At 39.6% G+C, this 17,275-nt stretch overlaps 2 protein-coding genes across 4 annotated transcripts; both read left to right on the top strand.

Moving 5' to 3' along the window:
• The first annotated feature begins 143 nt into the window (after nucleotides 1–143).
• On the top strand, nucleotides 144–5,081 carry LOC115679536 (APO protein 2, chloroplastic). Of its 2 annotated transcripts, XM_030603146.2 has the most exons (5): nucleotides 235–363; nucleotides 467–522; nucleotides 1,235–1,339; nucleotides 2,775–3,127; nucleotides 3,819–5,081. In XM_030603146.2, the coding sequence occupies exons 1-5, from the start codon at nucleotides 321–323 to the stop codon at nucleotides 4,648–4,650; spliced, it is 1,389 nt and encodes a 462-aa protein (XP_030459006.1). In that variant the 5' UTR covers nucleotides 235–320; the 3' UTR covers nucleotides 4,651–5,081. The 2 variants fall into 2 exon arrangements, with proteins under 2 accessions (XP_056167017.1, XP_030459006.1); XM_056311042.1 differs by lacking the exons at nucleotides 235–363; nucleotides 467–522 and adding an exon at nucleotides 144–185.
• Nucleotides 5,082–6,997: 1,916 nt separating this feature from the next.
• LOC115679537 (1-acyl-sn-glycerol-3-phosphate acyltransferase BAT2, chloroplastic) lies at nucleotides 6,998–13,545 on the top strand. 2 transcript variants are annotated; one of them, XM_030603149.2, is made up of 9 exons: nucleotides 6,998–7,166; nucleotides 7,296–7,372; nucleotides 7,909–7,984; nucleotides 9,833–10,027; nucleotides 10,126–10,532; nucleotides 10,768–10,869; nucleotides 11,160–11,455; nucleotides 12,218–12,719; nucleotides 13,109–13,545. In XM_030603149.2, the coding sequence occupies exons 1-7, from the start codon at nucleotides 7,112–7,114 to the stop codon at nucleotides 11,373–11,375; spliced, it is 1,128 nt and encodes a 375-aa protein (XP_030459009.1). In that variant the 5' UTR covers nucleotides 6,998–7,111; the 3' UTR covers nucleotides 11,376–11,455; nucleotides 12,218–12,719; nucleotides 13,109–13,545. The 2 variants fall into 2 exon arrangements, with proteins under 2 accessions (XP_030459009.1, XP_030459007.1); XM_030603147.2 differs by lacking the exon at nucleotides 12,218–12,719 and having other exon boundaries at nucleotides 6,999–7,166.
• Nucleotides 13,546–17,275: the final 3,730 nt, after the last annotated feature.

Raw genomic sequence — 17,275 nt, 5'->3', positions numbered from 1 at the left:
GGAATGTTATCGCGGTGAGCCTACTGAAAATAACGAGATGTTCTCGTCACGGTCGTCTCTTATCACTCTTCGTTTATCCACACCACAGCGCGCACGCACACACGGCAGTGAAGGTGGGGCAGCGGCCACGCTGCAGAAAAGATGACGAGCAACGCCAGATGAACGCTTCAGATACTCCATTTCAGGTTCGGTGTCGAGCACGGCACGGCCCTGTGTGAGGCTCACCGTGATCTCTGCCCACTTCAGTGGCCATTTCTGCTAACAGAGAGAGAGAGAGAGAGAGAGAGAGAGAGGGTATTCGCTAAGGAGAGCCTGCGTTCATGGAGGTCGCTCCTCCACTCAGCTCAGTCCATTACCGTCCGAGTGAGTATTCTCTCTCTCCCTCCCCCTCCCTCCCTCTCTCTCCCCTTACGTGTGTACGTGTGCTTATGTATGCTGCGGTCTCTTATCCTCTTTCTTTGCGCAGTGCGAAATTCCGGTTGCAATCATCTGGGGAATGCGACCCCGGCCTCAGTTTTAGCGGTAATCCTCCCTCTCCTAAGTCCATCCGTTGTGACTGGACATATGACGATCGTTTCGTCGATGAGTCTCTGTTAGCTATTCCGTTCTTCATTTGGGTGCTTGGCAGAGCTCGACGACCCATTTGATCTTTTGCTGCTAATTGCTGAGCGTGACCGAGGTAGAGGGTCCTAACGCTCAATGGCAGAGGGACCCGAATGACCCGACCCGTTCTGCAGGGCGGGGTTTTCGCGGAATCTGCCCGATGGATTGATGAGGTTGTTGTTAAGTTCAAATTGTCAAAATTTTGAATGGAAGATGAAGTCAGAGGTGTGAATCACAGTTGACCACACTCCGAGATTCTTGGTGATGCTATAATTTGTTGTTCTTCTTTCTGGAGAAATTGGATTTATATTGTACATGGAAGTTGGAAACTGAAAGTTTTTCCCCATGATACAATGCACAACGTTCATGGAGGAAGTTAGGTTTTTGTATCTGTGGCCCAGTGACCAAAATAGTGTTTTAAGGCGCATTAATTGGGTCCGAATTTTGTAGGAATTCTACTTGATTAGATGGCTCAATATATGATTTAATGATACGAGCTATGACATAAGTAGAACAATGTTTTAACTTTGGTTCTCCAGCATTAACTAATTAATTTGAAAAAGCTCTATGTTAGTTGTGTAATAATACAAAGAAAACCATAAAGGTTCCTTTTTCAATGTTTCATGTGCAGATTTCCTCATCTCCCAAAAACAGGGGTTTCAGGATCTCCTTTCCTTCCAATACAGATTCTCTTAAAAGTTGTTTCTCTGGTGCTGATGCACTTGGTTCTTTGAAGGTATGTTTCACCGAAGCTGTTTAGTCAGTTCTTTGTGAAGTTGCTGTCTGTTCTATTATCTGATTCTGTGCCATTTGTTTTAGTAAATCACCTACTCATTGTAGACGTAGTCATGGGGTAAGTAATATGTTCTTGGTAATGCAGCCAGCGCATATCTTCACTTATAAGGGCATCGAGCTTCCTATTCACAGAGACAAACTGAGTTCCTAGAACTGATTCGGTTAATTTAAGAATATCACTTGTTTTTAAGAACTAAATTTTACTTGCATAAAACCAAGTTAGACCTACCAGGTCCTGTAGTTTCTATCTGGTCGTCATTTCTCATTGCTATATACGATCATATGACATCCACCATCTGTTGTCATCAATCCGCCTTTCGGCAAACCTATACCATTATCCAAGCACGACCAGTTGTTGCTCTTAATTTTGGCACCTGTTAGTTACTTGTCTTGTCCATCACAACCATTTGACCCTATTTATACCTATAGTTGGCTTGTTTGGTTATTTTTATAACCATTGCTATAGAAGCAGTCTTCATTAGTTTCTACAAACAGTGAAAAAGTACTTGCCGAAGGCTAAATGAGTCTAACTAGTGAATGTCGATGGTCATGACTCGTAGTCTTTTACTTTATATGTACAAATCACTACCAATATCTTAGAGTATGTTTGGATAATGCTTTGTTTGTGTGAGATTTGTGAGTTCATTTGCTTTGAGAGCAAGCTGCATATACGAAGCTTTGTGCTTGCCAAAGATCAACCAAAATCTAGTTATTTAAATGGTTATTTTTTTTGAAGCAGATGAAACTGACAAACAAGCCCGTGTTAGAACTTTATCTTCTCCATTCAGTTGACTTCCTGCAAATTTGTTTCTACCTGAGTGACTTTCTTGATTCTTCTTTTCTGAACTCCCTTATAAAGGTGCATTAGTTTGATTGAGTTTTGAACTCTGTCAGTTTAATAAAAACATTTGCTGGAATTAGAAGCTTGGAGAAACAATCATGTTGAATAAGCTTTGGTTGTTGCCTAGCGGGATGATGACCTACTTGAGTAATTTTGGGCAGCTAGAATCCTATCCATGCTAGGTCCATGTAGTTTGTGCCACAACATATTCATAACCTGAACCACTTCTAAGTTCAGATAACATGTGTTCCTTCATCAGACAGAACTTCCACCTTAGGTGCAGCCTTTTTAAGAAACATGGGCACCGGCATTTTTTCTTCCCGACAGCCCCTTTTTGTTGACTGGGATTTGTATTTGCTACTAGTAAAAAGATAGAAGTACCGATTGGCAAATCTAGGAACCATGCCTTCTGAAGGGTCTTCATCATGTGGGTGTCCTTAACCTTTGTGCCGCTGGTCCTTCAGTGGAGACGAGCTACTTGAAACAAAACTGCTGTTAAAGTTTGCCTTTATGGTTACATTTTGATATTTTGCAGCGTTACCGTTGGAGGTTCTCGATTCCTTCAGCGTCTTCTGTCTCATCAGATAAGTCATATCGACAGTATGTGGTGTCCATCAGGAATGATCATCCTCAAAATGCAGATTTTCCTCGCTCCTACTCAAGAAAAGAGAAGAAACCCTTTAAAGTACCAATTGTTGAGTTGAGGCGAGCAGCAAGGGAGAGACTTAAGAAAAGGAAAGATCAGCCCAGAAGACCTCCTTCAGCTCCGAAAAATGGGCTGGTCGTTAAAAGCCTTATACCATTGGCTTATGATGTTTTCAATGCAAGGATTACATTAATCAACAATCTCAAGAAACTCTTGAAAGTAGTACCGGTCCATGCTTGTGGGTAATAATCTTGCACATTTAATGGTCTTTCTTGAAGATCCTTTTTCTGATGACAAAAACTCACAGCATCTGTCGCTATAATTTGTTTTTCAAGAGACAATTGAGCTTTCATTTCTTTACATGAAAGGACTATCTTGCCTCGCTTGTCACAATAGTTTCATGTCTGCTTGTAGAATAGTTACCAAGTGTTCTTCCTGTCCACAAAGTCACATCTGAAACAAATTAAACCACTATTTTTCATTCAAGAGTTAGATGACATGTTGACCGAGTTTTACATTCTTTTTACACTTTTCAATGTTCTAGTTCATCTTTGTTTTTGGCCCCTAAGAGCTGTTGGACATCTTTTTATGGCCCACAGCAATTTTCTAGATGATTCAGTAATGGCAGTCTCCATAGACGGTGTTTTTGGCGGGAGAAACTCTATTGAACTATTTAATAGTTGTTAAAATAGGGGCCACATAACATGATTATTGTAGAAATTGAATGACTGCAGATTTGACTTCTTAGCCTTACAGTTACATCTGTTTGATCATTGGACTGTGGCACTTTACTGTTCAATCCATTAAATAGATCTAGTCCTTGATGGGCCGAGTTATTTATCATGTAGCCTCCGTTTTTCACTATTGTTTTCACATATCTATTTCTTCTTATTTACTTTTAAATTGGTGAATGTTCCACCATATCCCATGCAGGTGGTGTGATGAAATCCATGTGGGACCTGTTGGGCATCCGTTCAAATCATGTAAAGGTCCAACCTCATCTATGCGCAAGGGCCTTCATGAGTGGACAAATGCCACTGTTGAAGATATATTACCACCAGTTGAAGCTTATCACCTATATGATAGACTTGGGAAGCGTATTTCTCATGATGAGAGGTTTTCAATTCCTCGAATCCCTGCTGTAGTTGAGCTCTGCATCCAAGCTGGTGTTGAAATTCCTGACTTACCTACGAAAAGGAGGAGAAAGCCTATAATTCGTATTGGGAAGAAAGAATTTGTCGATGCAGATGAGAGCGAGCTCCCTGACCCTGTCCCAGAAGCTCCCATAATTCCAATGTTGACTGAACTACCTGATTCTCAGATGCTAGCTCCATCTGATGATGAAGAAAGGCTGTTGCTTGCAGAGGAAACATTGCAGGCATGGGAGAAGATGAGGCGTGGAGCCAAGAGGCTGATGAGGATGTACCCCGTGAGGGTTTGTGGATACTGCCCAGAAGTGCACGTGGGTCCAACTGGGCACAAGGCACAGAATTGCGGGGCACACAAGCACCAACAAAGGAACGGGCAGCACGGATGGCAGTCCGCTGTGCTCAATGACTTGATACCTCCTAGATTCGTGTGGCATGTTCCCAATGCTGATGGCCCTCCATTACAACGAGAGCTAAAAAGCTTCTATGGAAAAGCACCTGTGGTGGTTGAGATATGTGTGCAGGCTGGTGCAAACGTGCCAGAGCAGTATAAACCAACCATGAGATTGGATGTAGGGATTCCCTCAGATGTCAGAGAAGCTGAAATGGTAGTTTGAGGTGATTACAGTGTGTTCAATAGTTGGAATATCTTACAACACACACTAGAAGACATTACATAAGGGTCCGGCTCGACAAGGGTTTTTCCTTTTGCTGAACTGTCTGACACCCAGCATGACCAAGTTCTAGCTGTTCCATAGTTTTTGCTTAAAACTGTTGTAATCAATGTAGAGTAGAAGTATAGCTGGAAAGCGATTAATTCATTGAGTCCATTGTTTTTTTCATAATAGGGGGTATCCAGACTTTTCATTTCCTCAAGACGATCTGTCCGATGTGATACTCTATACTTTACATTTTTCTTTTAAGAGCATTGATTTTTAGATATGTCCTAATTGTTTTTTATCTGTTGTTTTCTGTTTCTGTAAAAGCGTTAGCATTGGCGTACTCTCAGACCTTGCAATGGAGTATTTGACAGATCAATTCTGCTTAATTGTGTCATTACCATATATGTTACTATCATTTGTCTCACAGTTCGAGTCTACCATTAATCAATCTTTTTACTGCCATGTCGGTATGTGTATTCTGTATTGGTACTATTTGGGCAACCTACGTTATCTTTCAGGCACGACCAAAAAAAATAAGTTCTCTTTCGGGATTCTCATTAGTCATTGAATATGCATAATCATTCTGGCCTTCATATGCTTCCTTCCGGCTTCTCATGGCGCAGAGTTGATTTTTTGGAGTTATTAACTGAATCCCTTTAATGAAGGAAAATGTGGAAAGTGGTCAATGATTATGTGATGAAGTGCTTTATGTTATCTTGGTACAAATGACATGCTGTTGGGTTCTTGTAGTGAAACTTTGCTTCAGATAGCGCAGCAGCAATCCTCCAGGACGGAGAAGAACCTGAGACTTTCTTTTGAATCCGATTCAGATTTATTTTGATCGTACTCGCTTTCCGTTTAACAAGTCGGATGTTACAAATTGATCATGGACGTTATTCTCCAGTATTGCAGAAAGCATATCTGGAGTAGGGTGATTTGGAACCTGCTTTGAAAGCTCTCGAGGACAGCCTCATGACCAAGAACGCGGTATGCATCTTCATTTGCTTAGTTTCATGTCCTATGAATGGTGAGCCGCGATCTTCCTAATGAGATATCCATTCTGGGACCTTTACAGGCCGTGGGGATAGCAGAGAGGTTGTGTGAATCTGCATTGGCCGGTCTCGAAGTTAAGAAACTGGCCTCATTCACCAGATATCTTCTACAGGGCATGTTAGGATCATCTTTCGGGACGTGTAGTTTTGTGGTCTCTTACCAATTCGCAGGTCTTTATCCGCTTTACCAGAAGATGCTGAGTTCCCATGAAATAATAGCCACAGGGCAGCAATGAAGGAAGCTCTTGCTGTATTCTAACTCCCAGACGCTTGACTGAGGAATGTCCACGCAGCTAAAGAGAAGAAGAGCAAAAAGCACAGAAACCGGACCAGGCGGCATGGTGGCAGGCAGCTCTGCTTGGTGACCCGATACCTCCTCGATGTTGATGGCCCCGTGCCGCCCGCTCGATATTGGGAGTAAACTCTACACTATTAGAAGGTAGATTTTTTCACGGGTGTATCAATTCGGGATCTTCAATGACACGAAAATTAGTTTTTGGCAAATGAGACATCTGTTGTACCGGGTTGAATTGTTTTGCGACACGAAAAATTAATTTAAGGTAAATGTGGCACGGATGTATCTATTATATATTTTTTGCGGTATTGACCCTATTTTTTTTTTGCCTACTTTCACTACCTTTTTTATGTCAATGTTAATACATAAACACGATACAAAGTTCGTCGTAAGATATTGTATATGAAGATAAATAAAATGGAATTTAATGAAACAAAGTCACTCCATACATACTTGCTTTTAGTGATAGAAGTGAACATTAGCTACACGGAAATGGAAAATTTCATATCAAGACAATTTTTATGAAATAACTATACCATCAGAATTTTTTAGCTATCGAAAATAATTTCTTGTCCTCGTAAATCACTAATTTATTTTACGTGTAATTTCGACCTCAGTTCAAAATACTTTCTTAATACACTCGTCTAAAGTATAATGTGGAGAATACATAAAAAAAAAACATGATATCTGAATTTATGTTGGATTAATGTCTTCACGTGTTGCGACCATACAAATTAGTTGGGTTTTTGTTTTTATAATTTACTTTGTGTGTAAAAAAGTAAAATCAAAGTAAAGGGAAAAAACGGGTTTTCAAAAATTAAAAACAGTGGAATAAAAAAAATAAAAAAGGTGGGGCGTGGGATAAAGAGGAGGAAGGCACCGGCAGAGATGCCTTGAAATTGGCGAAAATCTACTTTGAAGATCAAACTTCAATCGGTATCAACTTCTCATCTCCTTCCCCTCGTCGCTCCGCCAAACGACGCGAGCTCTCACGGAGAAGAGAGAGCGAGAGCGCGAGAGAGATCTGCCGGAGGCGATCGCCGCCGCTCAGCACAGCGGAGCTCCTGCCATGGAAGTCGCTTCTTCTTCTTCTTCTTCCCCGCATTCGATACGGCTCTGCCACGGTGCGCTCTCTCTTTCTCTCGGCGTGCATGTCGTCGTCGTCGTCGTCGTCGTCGGTGCTTTTATGGCGGAATTCTCTTTTCTTTTTTTTTTTCCTGATTTCGTTCTCTCGTTCTGCGTTCCTTGCGAAGTGCGGAATTCAGGTTTCAGGGACTCGCGGAACTTCTCCTCCTCCTCGCCGCCGCCGCCGACGCCGCCTCTCGTGCCGGTAATCTCCGCGTCCGCCTCTCGCTGTTCGTTCGTTCGTTCGCGATTGGAACTTGCTGGGCCTCTCGGCCTCGTTCGATCTCGAATTTAGTTAGTGCGGTCGCTCGAACAGTGTTTCCTTTCGCGGAGTGTCGGCGGGACGCGTGCGGTTCCCGAGGTTATCGATCTAGTTCGAGCGCGCCTGGACTTGGCGTCGCTTTATGCATTTCGTTTGGAAGAGGAGGGTGAAAGCTGGGGACTGAGTCGGAGTGTCAGTTGACTGGAGCATGAGATGATCTTTTTAGAAGCTTTGAACATTGGATTGATCATTTGCCAAATAGTAGGAGGCATGACAGTGGTGTGCATGTAGGATTAAAGTGAAAATATGAAAGGGATACGAACAAAGGCTGATCTTCTGTTTTGCATCTGTTGCTTGGCAGTTTAGATGAGGTTCATAATGATACCATGCCTTGAATTTTTTTTTTTTTCTTTATAGCCTTTACGTTCCGCTCATCTTTATCGGGGCTGACAATTTTCTTGTTGTCTGAAATTTTGCAGTTTTGTGTGTATAAAGCAGGAGTTCATAGTGGGCACTCTCTTTATAGACGTTCGATTCTTAGAAGTTCCAGTAATTGTAAGTATTCACGTTTAGCGTGTACATTATAAAGAGTGGCAATAAACTGCATTATCAGATCGCTCATTATATGAGCTGCATTGATATGAATGGGTTCATTGTGGTGTCTCATTTCTAGTTTGCTCTTTTATAGATGACCTCCTTAGGGCCTTGCCACGATCAGGGTGCTTAAAGTTACAATCTCGGATCATGATTTGGTCTGATTGTGTTGTGCCCGTATCTAGTGCTGCATTTTTGCTGTGTAGCAGAAAGGGAGGTTAATCCATGCTTCAAGACTAGTATAAGAGAAGAAAATTAAAGCACTACTCAACATTTATTGACCTATTTATCTCTCTTCTCTGAATCTTGTGTTGTTCAAGCAACTCAAAGATTTCCTTCCGGGGGCTTCCTGTTGCTTGTATGTTGCGCTCATCATTGGCTATTCCTTCTGAAAACCTCCAGTGCATATGTTGGGTCTGTTCTAAGAACCACACATATGAGTGATGATTTTGGATGTATTGAAAGGACAATAAACATGAGAAGTGAGAATGATTTATGACACTAGCTGGGGACAGTTTTCTGTCGATGATACCATAATATCCCTTTTCCTGAAGATATATAAACCTGTGGGGGTGCAGTTAGATGGTGGATGGACTTGGAGGGAATGCGATGAAATTGATTGGATAGGATCAGCTAGGTGATTATTGTTTTAATTTCTTTTATATAGTGTTGAATGGCTAAGAAGTAGGGTAAGAATGCATTGAATGATATCCATGATGCCATAAACAAAATGATATTATTGTTGTCTCGTCGCCTTTGCTTTTCTGCAATACTGGCTGTTCAGGAGTGCTGTGCCACTTTTCTGCAATACTGGCTGTTCAGGAGTGCTGTGCCATCAACTATATTTTCTCATTCTTTTAATGCCAAAATATGGTTCAACTGGTGACTCTTTGGAACTTGAGTAGTTTGTGGGAACCTGACGCCACTGATATGGTAGTGGCTTTTGAAAAGGTGCCATGTCCATAAAAGATATTCAATGGCTCAAAATATCTGTTTGCTATAAGTATCTATCTTTCGAATGAACTTCTGCGGGACAAAGCAATCACCCCCATGGTCCTTTTTGGTTCAGATGGAAACTCACACTAAGGGGGGAGAAAGGTGAAAACAGCAACCCTATGCCTCTTTTTGTTAAAGTAGATGATGCGGAAATCTAAGGGATAAAAGGGGCACTATAGAGGAAGGTTTTGAATTTCATGAAAACCAATTTTTAGGACATTATTTGCTGCTTATGTTTTTCTGTTTATTTCTTGTATTTAGGTTTTTAAGAATTAGAGGTGGTGGTATGTGACATGACACAACTCAGTCGAGTTATACAATGAGGACAGTGTACGATGAAAGTACATAGATGGAAGGGAGTATCGACTGCTGATCTTCAGGAGTTTATTCAAGGAAAAAAGATGAAGTAAGAGATATTTAATTTTATAGGGGCATAAGACAAATTTTTTGGGATGTTTAGGCTCTATACATGATACGAGATTAATCACATGCATTCCTTACTAAAGTTAAATTTATTGAAAAAGTCCATTTTTCTTGAAGATTCGGTGTGAGGTTTGCTTTTTCTACTGATTGTCGAGTGATGGGGACTAACAAGAGTAGCATAAAGAGTCTTAGGTTGATGTGGGTACCGTTTGCATTTTCACATTGTTAGACATCACTTCAATTCCTCATGAGTTTTGTTTACCCCTTAAGACTTAGATTCTTCTTGCATCATTGTAGTAAGCCCTTAAATTCTTTCGTGAGTTTTTTATGCTTGCATTGCAGTAAATATGCATACACCTAATTCCTAGCCTTCGCTGCTTCTGGTTTCAGTTTCTTCAAAATGCTTTTTCCACCACTCAAAGAAGCAAATCCCTGCTTTACAGCATCATCCTAGCCGTAAAGTCAAGTTCAACAGGCCATATTACTATGATAACTTGTACTCCCAGAATAGATATTATAAGTATACTGTCAGAAGATGTGAACTGGCTGAATTTGGGAATTCTGGTGCAGCTCTTCCCTTGGCAGGTCTGTTTGAAGTCTATTTTATACGTTCGCCCCACCCCCTCGCCCCCAATTTGAAATTTTAATCTCAATCCTTTTGTGTTTTCCCTGTTGAATCACAGCGCATGAAGTGCTTGCTAAAGTGAGAGGAGTTTGCTTCTACGCTGTCACTGCAATTGCCGCAATTATTCTTTTTCAGCTAATGCTGGTGGCACATCCTTTTGTGTTCCTCTTGGACCGATATCAGAGAAAAGCTCAGCACTTCATTGCCAAGATTTGGTCTACATTGACCGTTGCTCCGTTTGTTAGAATTGAAGTTCAGGGATTGGAGAATCTTCCTCCACCAGACACTCCTGCTGTTTATGTTTCCAACCATCAGAGCTTTTTAGACATATATACTCTTCTCACCCTGGGGAGAAGCTTCAAGTTCATCAGCAAGACCAGCATATTCCTCTATCCCATTATTGGTTGGGCAATGTATTTGTTGGGTACTATTCCTTTGAAACGAATGGACAGCCGAAGCCAATTGGTAAATTCTCTTCTTTCATTTGTTGATGAAGTGTTCCTTTGTATTATCTGGTTTGTAGGTAACAGTTTTAGACTTGTAGTATGGAATTTCATCTTGGTTTTATTGTAGATCATTGTTTTAGAATATTTTTTTGTCTTCTGCTCATTGCAATGCTTTACCTGGTGTAGATGTAGGTTTTATGGATAAAATTGTTCTTTTTCTCAGTTTACTGACACTCTAGGTTCCCTACATGTAGGAATGTTTTAAGCGGTGCATGGATCTCATTAAGAAGGGAGCATCTGTCTTTTTCTTTCCGGAGGGAACACGGAGTAGAGATGGAAAATTAGGTGATTTCAAGGTGATGCCCCGTTGGCCTTCTATAGTATCGAAATGCTAATTCTATGAGATTAGTTGAAGAAAACTGAATTTTGCTTCTATCTGCATAGATGGAGACCAGCGTTGTCAAGTCTGTGATATGATCTTCTATTTGTACTTCAACATGGATACGGGATTTATGTCATTATTTTTTGTATAAATTGTTTAAGAAATCATGACATTCTGGTTAATATGAGAAACGAAGAGTACACTTCTTGACATCTACTGAGATGGAAAAGTATTTTCTGATGCATTGTTTATCTTGACATGTAGAAAGGTGCATTTAGTGTTGCAGCGAAGACCAGAGTGCCTGTGGTACCTATGACCCTGATTGGAACTGGCAAAATCATGCCGGCAGGACATGAGGGCATTGTAAATTCAGGATCTGTGAAAGTGGTTATACATAAGCCAATAGAAGGCAGTGATGCTGAAACCTTGTGCAATGAAGCTAAAAGTACTATAGCAAAAGTTCTGAATTGTCAAGGATGAGGAACTTACGAAGACAAGTTCAGTTCCTTCTGCAATCTGAGAATTTAATCCATTTTTTTGGCACAATGGAGAGATAAAAGGTACGAGTCAACTATAGTGCTGCTTATTTCCACGATCTACTAAGCAAACTAAAATAATCTACGGTCTAGTACAGCGTTTTGATGAAATTCTAATTAAATCTTCAATTGAAATCAAATACTGTGATGCAGATTACTTATTGATCTAGTTAGTTGCTTGTGATTTTCATCATCATTTTCTGTTAAGCTTTTGCCGAATGCTGGTGCACACAAAAGTACTTCTGTTGATAAGGTAAACAGTGAGCAAGCTTGCTTTTAATTGTGCTTCATGCATGCACCAAGGATTGTTTTGGGTAAACATCGATTTCAAATTTCTACTTGTTTCTGTTTTTAGATAATTACTGATTTTATTATTTCTTCTTATTCTTGTAAAACTTCTATTCTCTCAGCTTTTTCAAATGGCACTTCTTCTTTTTTTACCTATTCCAAGCTTAAATTATTGTGCTTTCCATCTTGGCCCCTGTGAAGCTATGTCTTGGTCATACTTAATAACAATTGGATGAGATCCTACCAAGCCATGGCTTGACTGTTGTGGACATGTAAGATGGGAAATATGGATAACTGTACTCCTACTGCATTTTTGTTGTGCAAGTCTCTCAACATAATAAATTTGTAGTTATTGATGATATATACCTTGATAAAATAAGTGAAAAAAATCAAAATGGTATTATCATGCATTGAATGCCATAGATCTTTGTCCTTGTTAAGTGTAATGTGCATTCTTTGCTTCTAATATGATTAAATATCGTCTTTCTTAATTTTTAGACTGCACTTTGGAGAAATCCTATTTGACTCTGGATAGGATAGGTGTTTGGCAGTGGCCTTTCGATGCAATAGAGAGCTAGATAAGCATGGATATAGACTGTCTATGGATTCCAACTTCAAGGGGCCAAATAAGGCTGGATGGGATTAGCCTATCCAGCAAGAGAGACTCAGATGGAAAGAGAAAGTTTCCCAGAAAATTAGAGCTCGATTTTTTCTGTCGTGATATCTACGTAGGTCATACCATCGTGAGTGGCCAGGCAAGCCCTTGCTTTGGATGCTCTCTCTCTCTCTCTCTCTCTCTCTCTCTCTCTCTCTCTCTCTCTCTCTCTCACACACACACACACACACACATACATCCCGTTGCTGCAATGTGCTGTAACTTCGTTTGTTAGGCCAAATTGGGTCGGGACTGCTCAGCCCAATTGCAACCAAGGTTTAGGAAGGATAGAATGAAAGGTTCACAGCTCAGACTTTGGTCTGAGACTAAGTTGCAGCAGCTCAGGTGGTCATCTTCATAGAATCGGTCACCAATCCTTGTGCATGTTAACAACTGTTTACCAGCTACCAGCTCATTGGTGTGTAGCACCGACCATGGGCTTCTGGTAGGTGGTCAACCAATGGTTGGCAAACTATGAGGGCGAATCTCATTTTTATCTTTGTAACTTCTTTTGTTATATCTGGTCTTCAACGTGTGCCAAACATCATATATAAGAGTTGTCATTTCTGACTTAAACTGGTGATTTCCCTCAACTTATTTTGGATAATGCCCGCGCGCCGGGGTGTGTATTGCAATCCGATTTCTTCTTATTGGAAATTATACACATAACCACATGCAGCCCTAGATTTTGCCATCTTATTAGACTAACGGATGCATATTCGTTGTTTCTGCAGGTGATATACAATTTGCAGAGGACATATTGTGCAGTACAAAATTGTAGTTGAGGCAAATTCTTGCTGTTTGGCGGGCTGTTATGTCTCGTTCACCTTACAACCACGAGAGCTGGTTTGATTTAGTCATGAACAGTTCACCGACTGCTATATAAGCTTTCATCCCGATCCTTCCCCATACGGCATGCCCGAGTCTAAACGGTAGAGTTTCTCAAGGTTGACAAATGATTGTGCCCGTGTATTACGAGAATGCATTCCTTGTGAATCGAATTATGGGAGGTCGCGATCTGAACCGTAATTTTTTTTTGGCATAGTGAAAGTGAATGATAGGGAGATTCTCTGGAAATCCTGAGATGGAGAATCTGAAATACTACACGAACCAAAGCAATTGAATTTAACAGTTTCCATTTCGTAATCGTTCTTTTCTTCTTTTTCGAGAAGTGGTAACGCGTTCGGTTCCTTTGTACACCTAGCAGCAACTAAATCTAGCTTACGTTTTATAGTTGCGCTATTTGTTGCACCAAACTTTCAGACTCACATCCCTGGAACTCTTCATACCTAATGATACTTCTAACTTCCTCCTGTGTTCGGAACTTGTTCTCCAAAGTTCGGACATGAGGTCCGGATCTTCACGGCCGGCGGGAAGCACTTGCACACTTGCACTTAATCTCTCTCTGTGGACACTAGTCCTGCACAACACATAATCAAGATTGCGTTTCCTTGACAAGAACGAAATGAGTTCTATTTTTACTTTATCCTAATGTTATTCAAGGAAGAAACTCCTAATTCATCCGGTATGTGGGGCTTAATTGCCTATATGAGTGATTTGGTAGCCGGGACATGTTCCGAGATTCCCGATGCCCGCGTTCAGATGAGGACGGAAGCTGCAAGCTGTGACTGTCGTGCGAATATACGCTGTCTGAGAACCGGACATCATATAACTATTTACAGATTTATGTACTTGACATGGACCCAAAGAAAGGAGTTCACCTGTCCTTTGTCCCTTGGATCGTTTGGCTGTGCCAAATCGATTTCTATACTGCAGTTCGCAGTGTCCTACCATGGAACCCATCTCAAGCATTGACATCGGCAAGGCACCGACGTGTCGGTGCTTTGTCGTATGGCGAATTGAGAGATTTGCCATGGTGGATGAGCCATGGTGGGCGAGCGCCATTGGTGATTTGTCTATTTATTCTCGATTTGAGAATGTATTGAGCTACTTCAAAGGTCTTATTTTGATTTGATTGACCATTATGCTAATTGATCCGTCCTTTGAGATAAATAAACTTAGGAATTGGCCAACCAAATAGTAGCTTAGATAGCAAAGGAGTTTGCTTTTCTACTTATGCTCCTGGGGTTTATTAAGCTTCGTAGAAAATATCCTAGGAGTAAAATCTCGCATGCATCAGGCCAATACGGACGGATGCACGAAAACTGATCCGAACAGCACATAATCGCTATCCAAAAAATTAGGAATTGAACGACCAAGACCAAATCAAATAAGATCCTTATTTGAATGGGCTATTAAGGAGTTGTTGGTGTACTAAAGATGGACTTGGAATGAAAAGAAGATTTTATTTCCTAAATGCGTGTTTATATATAGATAAGATAAGAAAAAATGGATTTGATAGATGAGATGCCCATGATAACATCTAAAATGTTCATGAGATGATCAAGTGTTACCCCTAATACTAATTCGAATTAGGGGTTTGCTTGACGAGTTGAGTCGACTTCTTTCAAATTATATTTGGGGGAAAATAAAAAAAGCTGAAGACCCCCTTTTATAGTTAGGATGTAATTTTGTTAATTAAATTAAAGCGGCCGTTTGTTTAATGATATGCCAAAAAGGAAGCCCATCTTCCAAGGTAAGATCATATTTCTCACGATTGTCGAAAATGTTTTGATTTGGAAAGATTTTGTTTTTAATCAAAAGGTAATTATTAGAGCTTTTCGCCGAAATGGCAAAAAGCCCAAGCGTATATCAAAGAATTTGCTTCAAGGCTCAAGCTACTTTCACAAACGTTCGTCTATATACATTTTCACTATAAAATAAACACGGGTCGAATACCAAGAAGAAAGTCTCAAGCGTTACAAAGTTACTATGTTGAAAAATGAGTTAATACGGATTTTGCTATGCTAAAGCCAAAATTCAAATTTCTAGCTATTTCGTTTAAATAGTCGATGTTTCATGTAATTGATTTACCCCCATACTTTACTATCTTAATACATGAATATATGTATAGATACATACACAGTTATAGGCACAATCCATGTTCACATACATGGAGCTTCATGGGAAAATTGTCCAAAAAGTCTTTATCCTATTGCACTTTCGTCAAGCCATGTGTATAGTAGGGCTCAATTGGCTCAATTAAGCCATAAATCTCTTGATAATTTGTCAATTGAGTTCATCTGGACAAAATTGGCCGGAAATTACTAATATAGACGATGACAGTCCTACGTGGCACGACCACTTGCTAACGTGGACAAAATTTAAAAATATTTTAATAATTTTTTTGGTTTTTTTTTCATTTTCATTTTTTATTTTGTTTTTTGGATTGAGAGCCGGCAACTCTTGCTGGCATTGGGCAAGGGTGTCGCGACCCTCGTCCATACCCTACGAAGGCCGCAACACCCTCACCCGGGGCCGGTAAGGGCCCCGGCACCCTCACCTGGATCTAGTGAGGCGTCGCGACCCTCGCCCAATGTCGGCGAGGGTTGGTGCCGGCCCTCAATCCAAAAAATAAAAAAATGTAAAGAGAAAAACAAAAAAATTAGAAGAAAATTTAAAATATTATTTAAAACTGTCTACATCAGTAATTTCTAGCTAAAATTGATCGTGGGCTCAATTGGCAAATTGTCAAAAGATTTAGAACTCAATTGACAAAATTGAAAGGTTTATGACCGAATTGATAAAAGTGTAATAAATTTATGATTTTTTAAATAATTTTTCCGAACCTTGTTGATCAAATGGATATCGCTATCATTTCACATTCACTCTTATCCATGATGCTCTCTGGGGGTTTGTCAATCCCGTGAACAATTCATGCTTTTCTCGATCACAACTCAAAAGCTAATTATCTTTTTTTATTTTTCTATTTGTTTTTTTCTCTTTTTGGAACAACAAACGATTATCTGACTACTCAGCATTTCCTCTGTTTTTTTAAGCAAAAGTTGCGTCAGTCAAATATAATTGACGTCATACTCCAATAAAATCAAGGATAAATACCATAAAAAAAAATTCAAAATTATGACTACTGTGACACAAATATCTTATCACCAAAAACTATAAATTTGCCCACTGTGACACAATGCCCTAAATTTTTTTTTTGTGTCATGAAAAACCCAAACTTATACATGTGTTAAATATATACCTCTGTTTCAATTCCATCGGAGGTATATTTGTCACACTGGTATAAGTTAGAGGTTTTTTATGATTGTGTCACAATGGACAAATTTAAGGTTTTCAGTGATACAAAAAAAATTTGGGGTATTTATATCACAGTGAGAATGTTTTAAATTTTTTGTGGGGTTAACCCTAAAATCAAAGAGCATGTTAGATTCACTTTTTTAAAATTTTTTTTTTCTTTATCTGAATTTTGGATGCAAGCGTTTTGACTTTTTAATATCAAAATATCGGAGACCTTATAGATCAATATCTAACTCTAAATAATTTTTTAGAATTAGAATAATATTTTTTACTTGTTGTCACAGTTACTATCCTCGCCCTTCATTTTCTTATGGGCAAATAATACAACTGGTCCCAAAATTTTCGCCCGGTATGCAATATGGTCTATAAACTTTTAATTTGTTTAATATGGTCCCTAAATTTTAACTCAATGTGCAATGTCGTCCCTAATTTTTTTTAATTTGTTTAATTTGATGTATTTAGTTTTTGGACTATATTATCCGTTAACTTGAATTAATGAAAGGATAATAGTTAGATATTTTTATATAATTCAGGGATCGTATTGAATAAATTAAAAATTCATGAACGACATTACACATTGAGCTAAATTTCAAGGATCGCATTAAATAAATAAAAAATCCATGAACGACATTACACGTTGGACTAAAGTTTATGGACCGTTTATATAATTATTCCTCTATTTTATCCCTTTCGAAAGAAATTTTTTTTTTTTTTTGGTTATGATGTCCCTTTTTTCCACT

Source organism: Syzygium oleosum, unplaced genomic scaffold (assembly GCF_021117445.2).
Source record: "Syzygium oleosum isolate NSW1041296 unplaced genomic scaffold, Sole_v2.1 Sole_v2.04, whole genome shotgun sequence".
NCBI classification, from domain to species: Eukaryota; Viridiplantae; Streptophyta; class Magnoliopsida; order Myrtales; family Myrtaceae; genus Syzygium; species Syzygium oleosum.
This window is presented reverse-complemented; position numbering and strand designations above follow the sequence as displayed.

Coding starts and splice junctions, on each gene's coding strand:
- LOC115679536 (XM_030603146.2), top strand. CDS start 321: ATGGAGGTCGCTCCTCCACTCAGCTCAGTCCATTACCGTCCGA. Junction 523..1,234: donor CCCCGGCCTCAGTTTTAGCG/GTAATCCTCCCT, acceptor TTTCATGTGCAG/ATTTCCTCATCTCCCAAAAA. Junction 3,128..3,818: donor GTACCGGTCCATGCTTGTGG/GTAATAATCTTG, acceptor TATCCCATGCAG/GTGGTGTGATGAAATCCATG.
- LOC115679537 (XM_030603149.2), top strand. CDS start 7,112: ATGGAAGTCGCTTCTTCTTCTTCTTCTTCCCCGCATTCGATACGGCTC. Junction 7,985..9,832: donor TCTTAGAAGTTCCAGTAATT/GTAAGTATTCAC, acceptor TTCTGGTTTCAG/TTTCTTCAAAATGCTTTTTC. Junction 10,028..10,125: donor TGCAGCTCTTCCCTTGGCAG/GTCTGTTTGAAG, acceptor GTTGAATCACAG/CGCATGAAGTGCTTGCTAAA.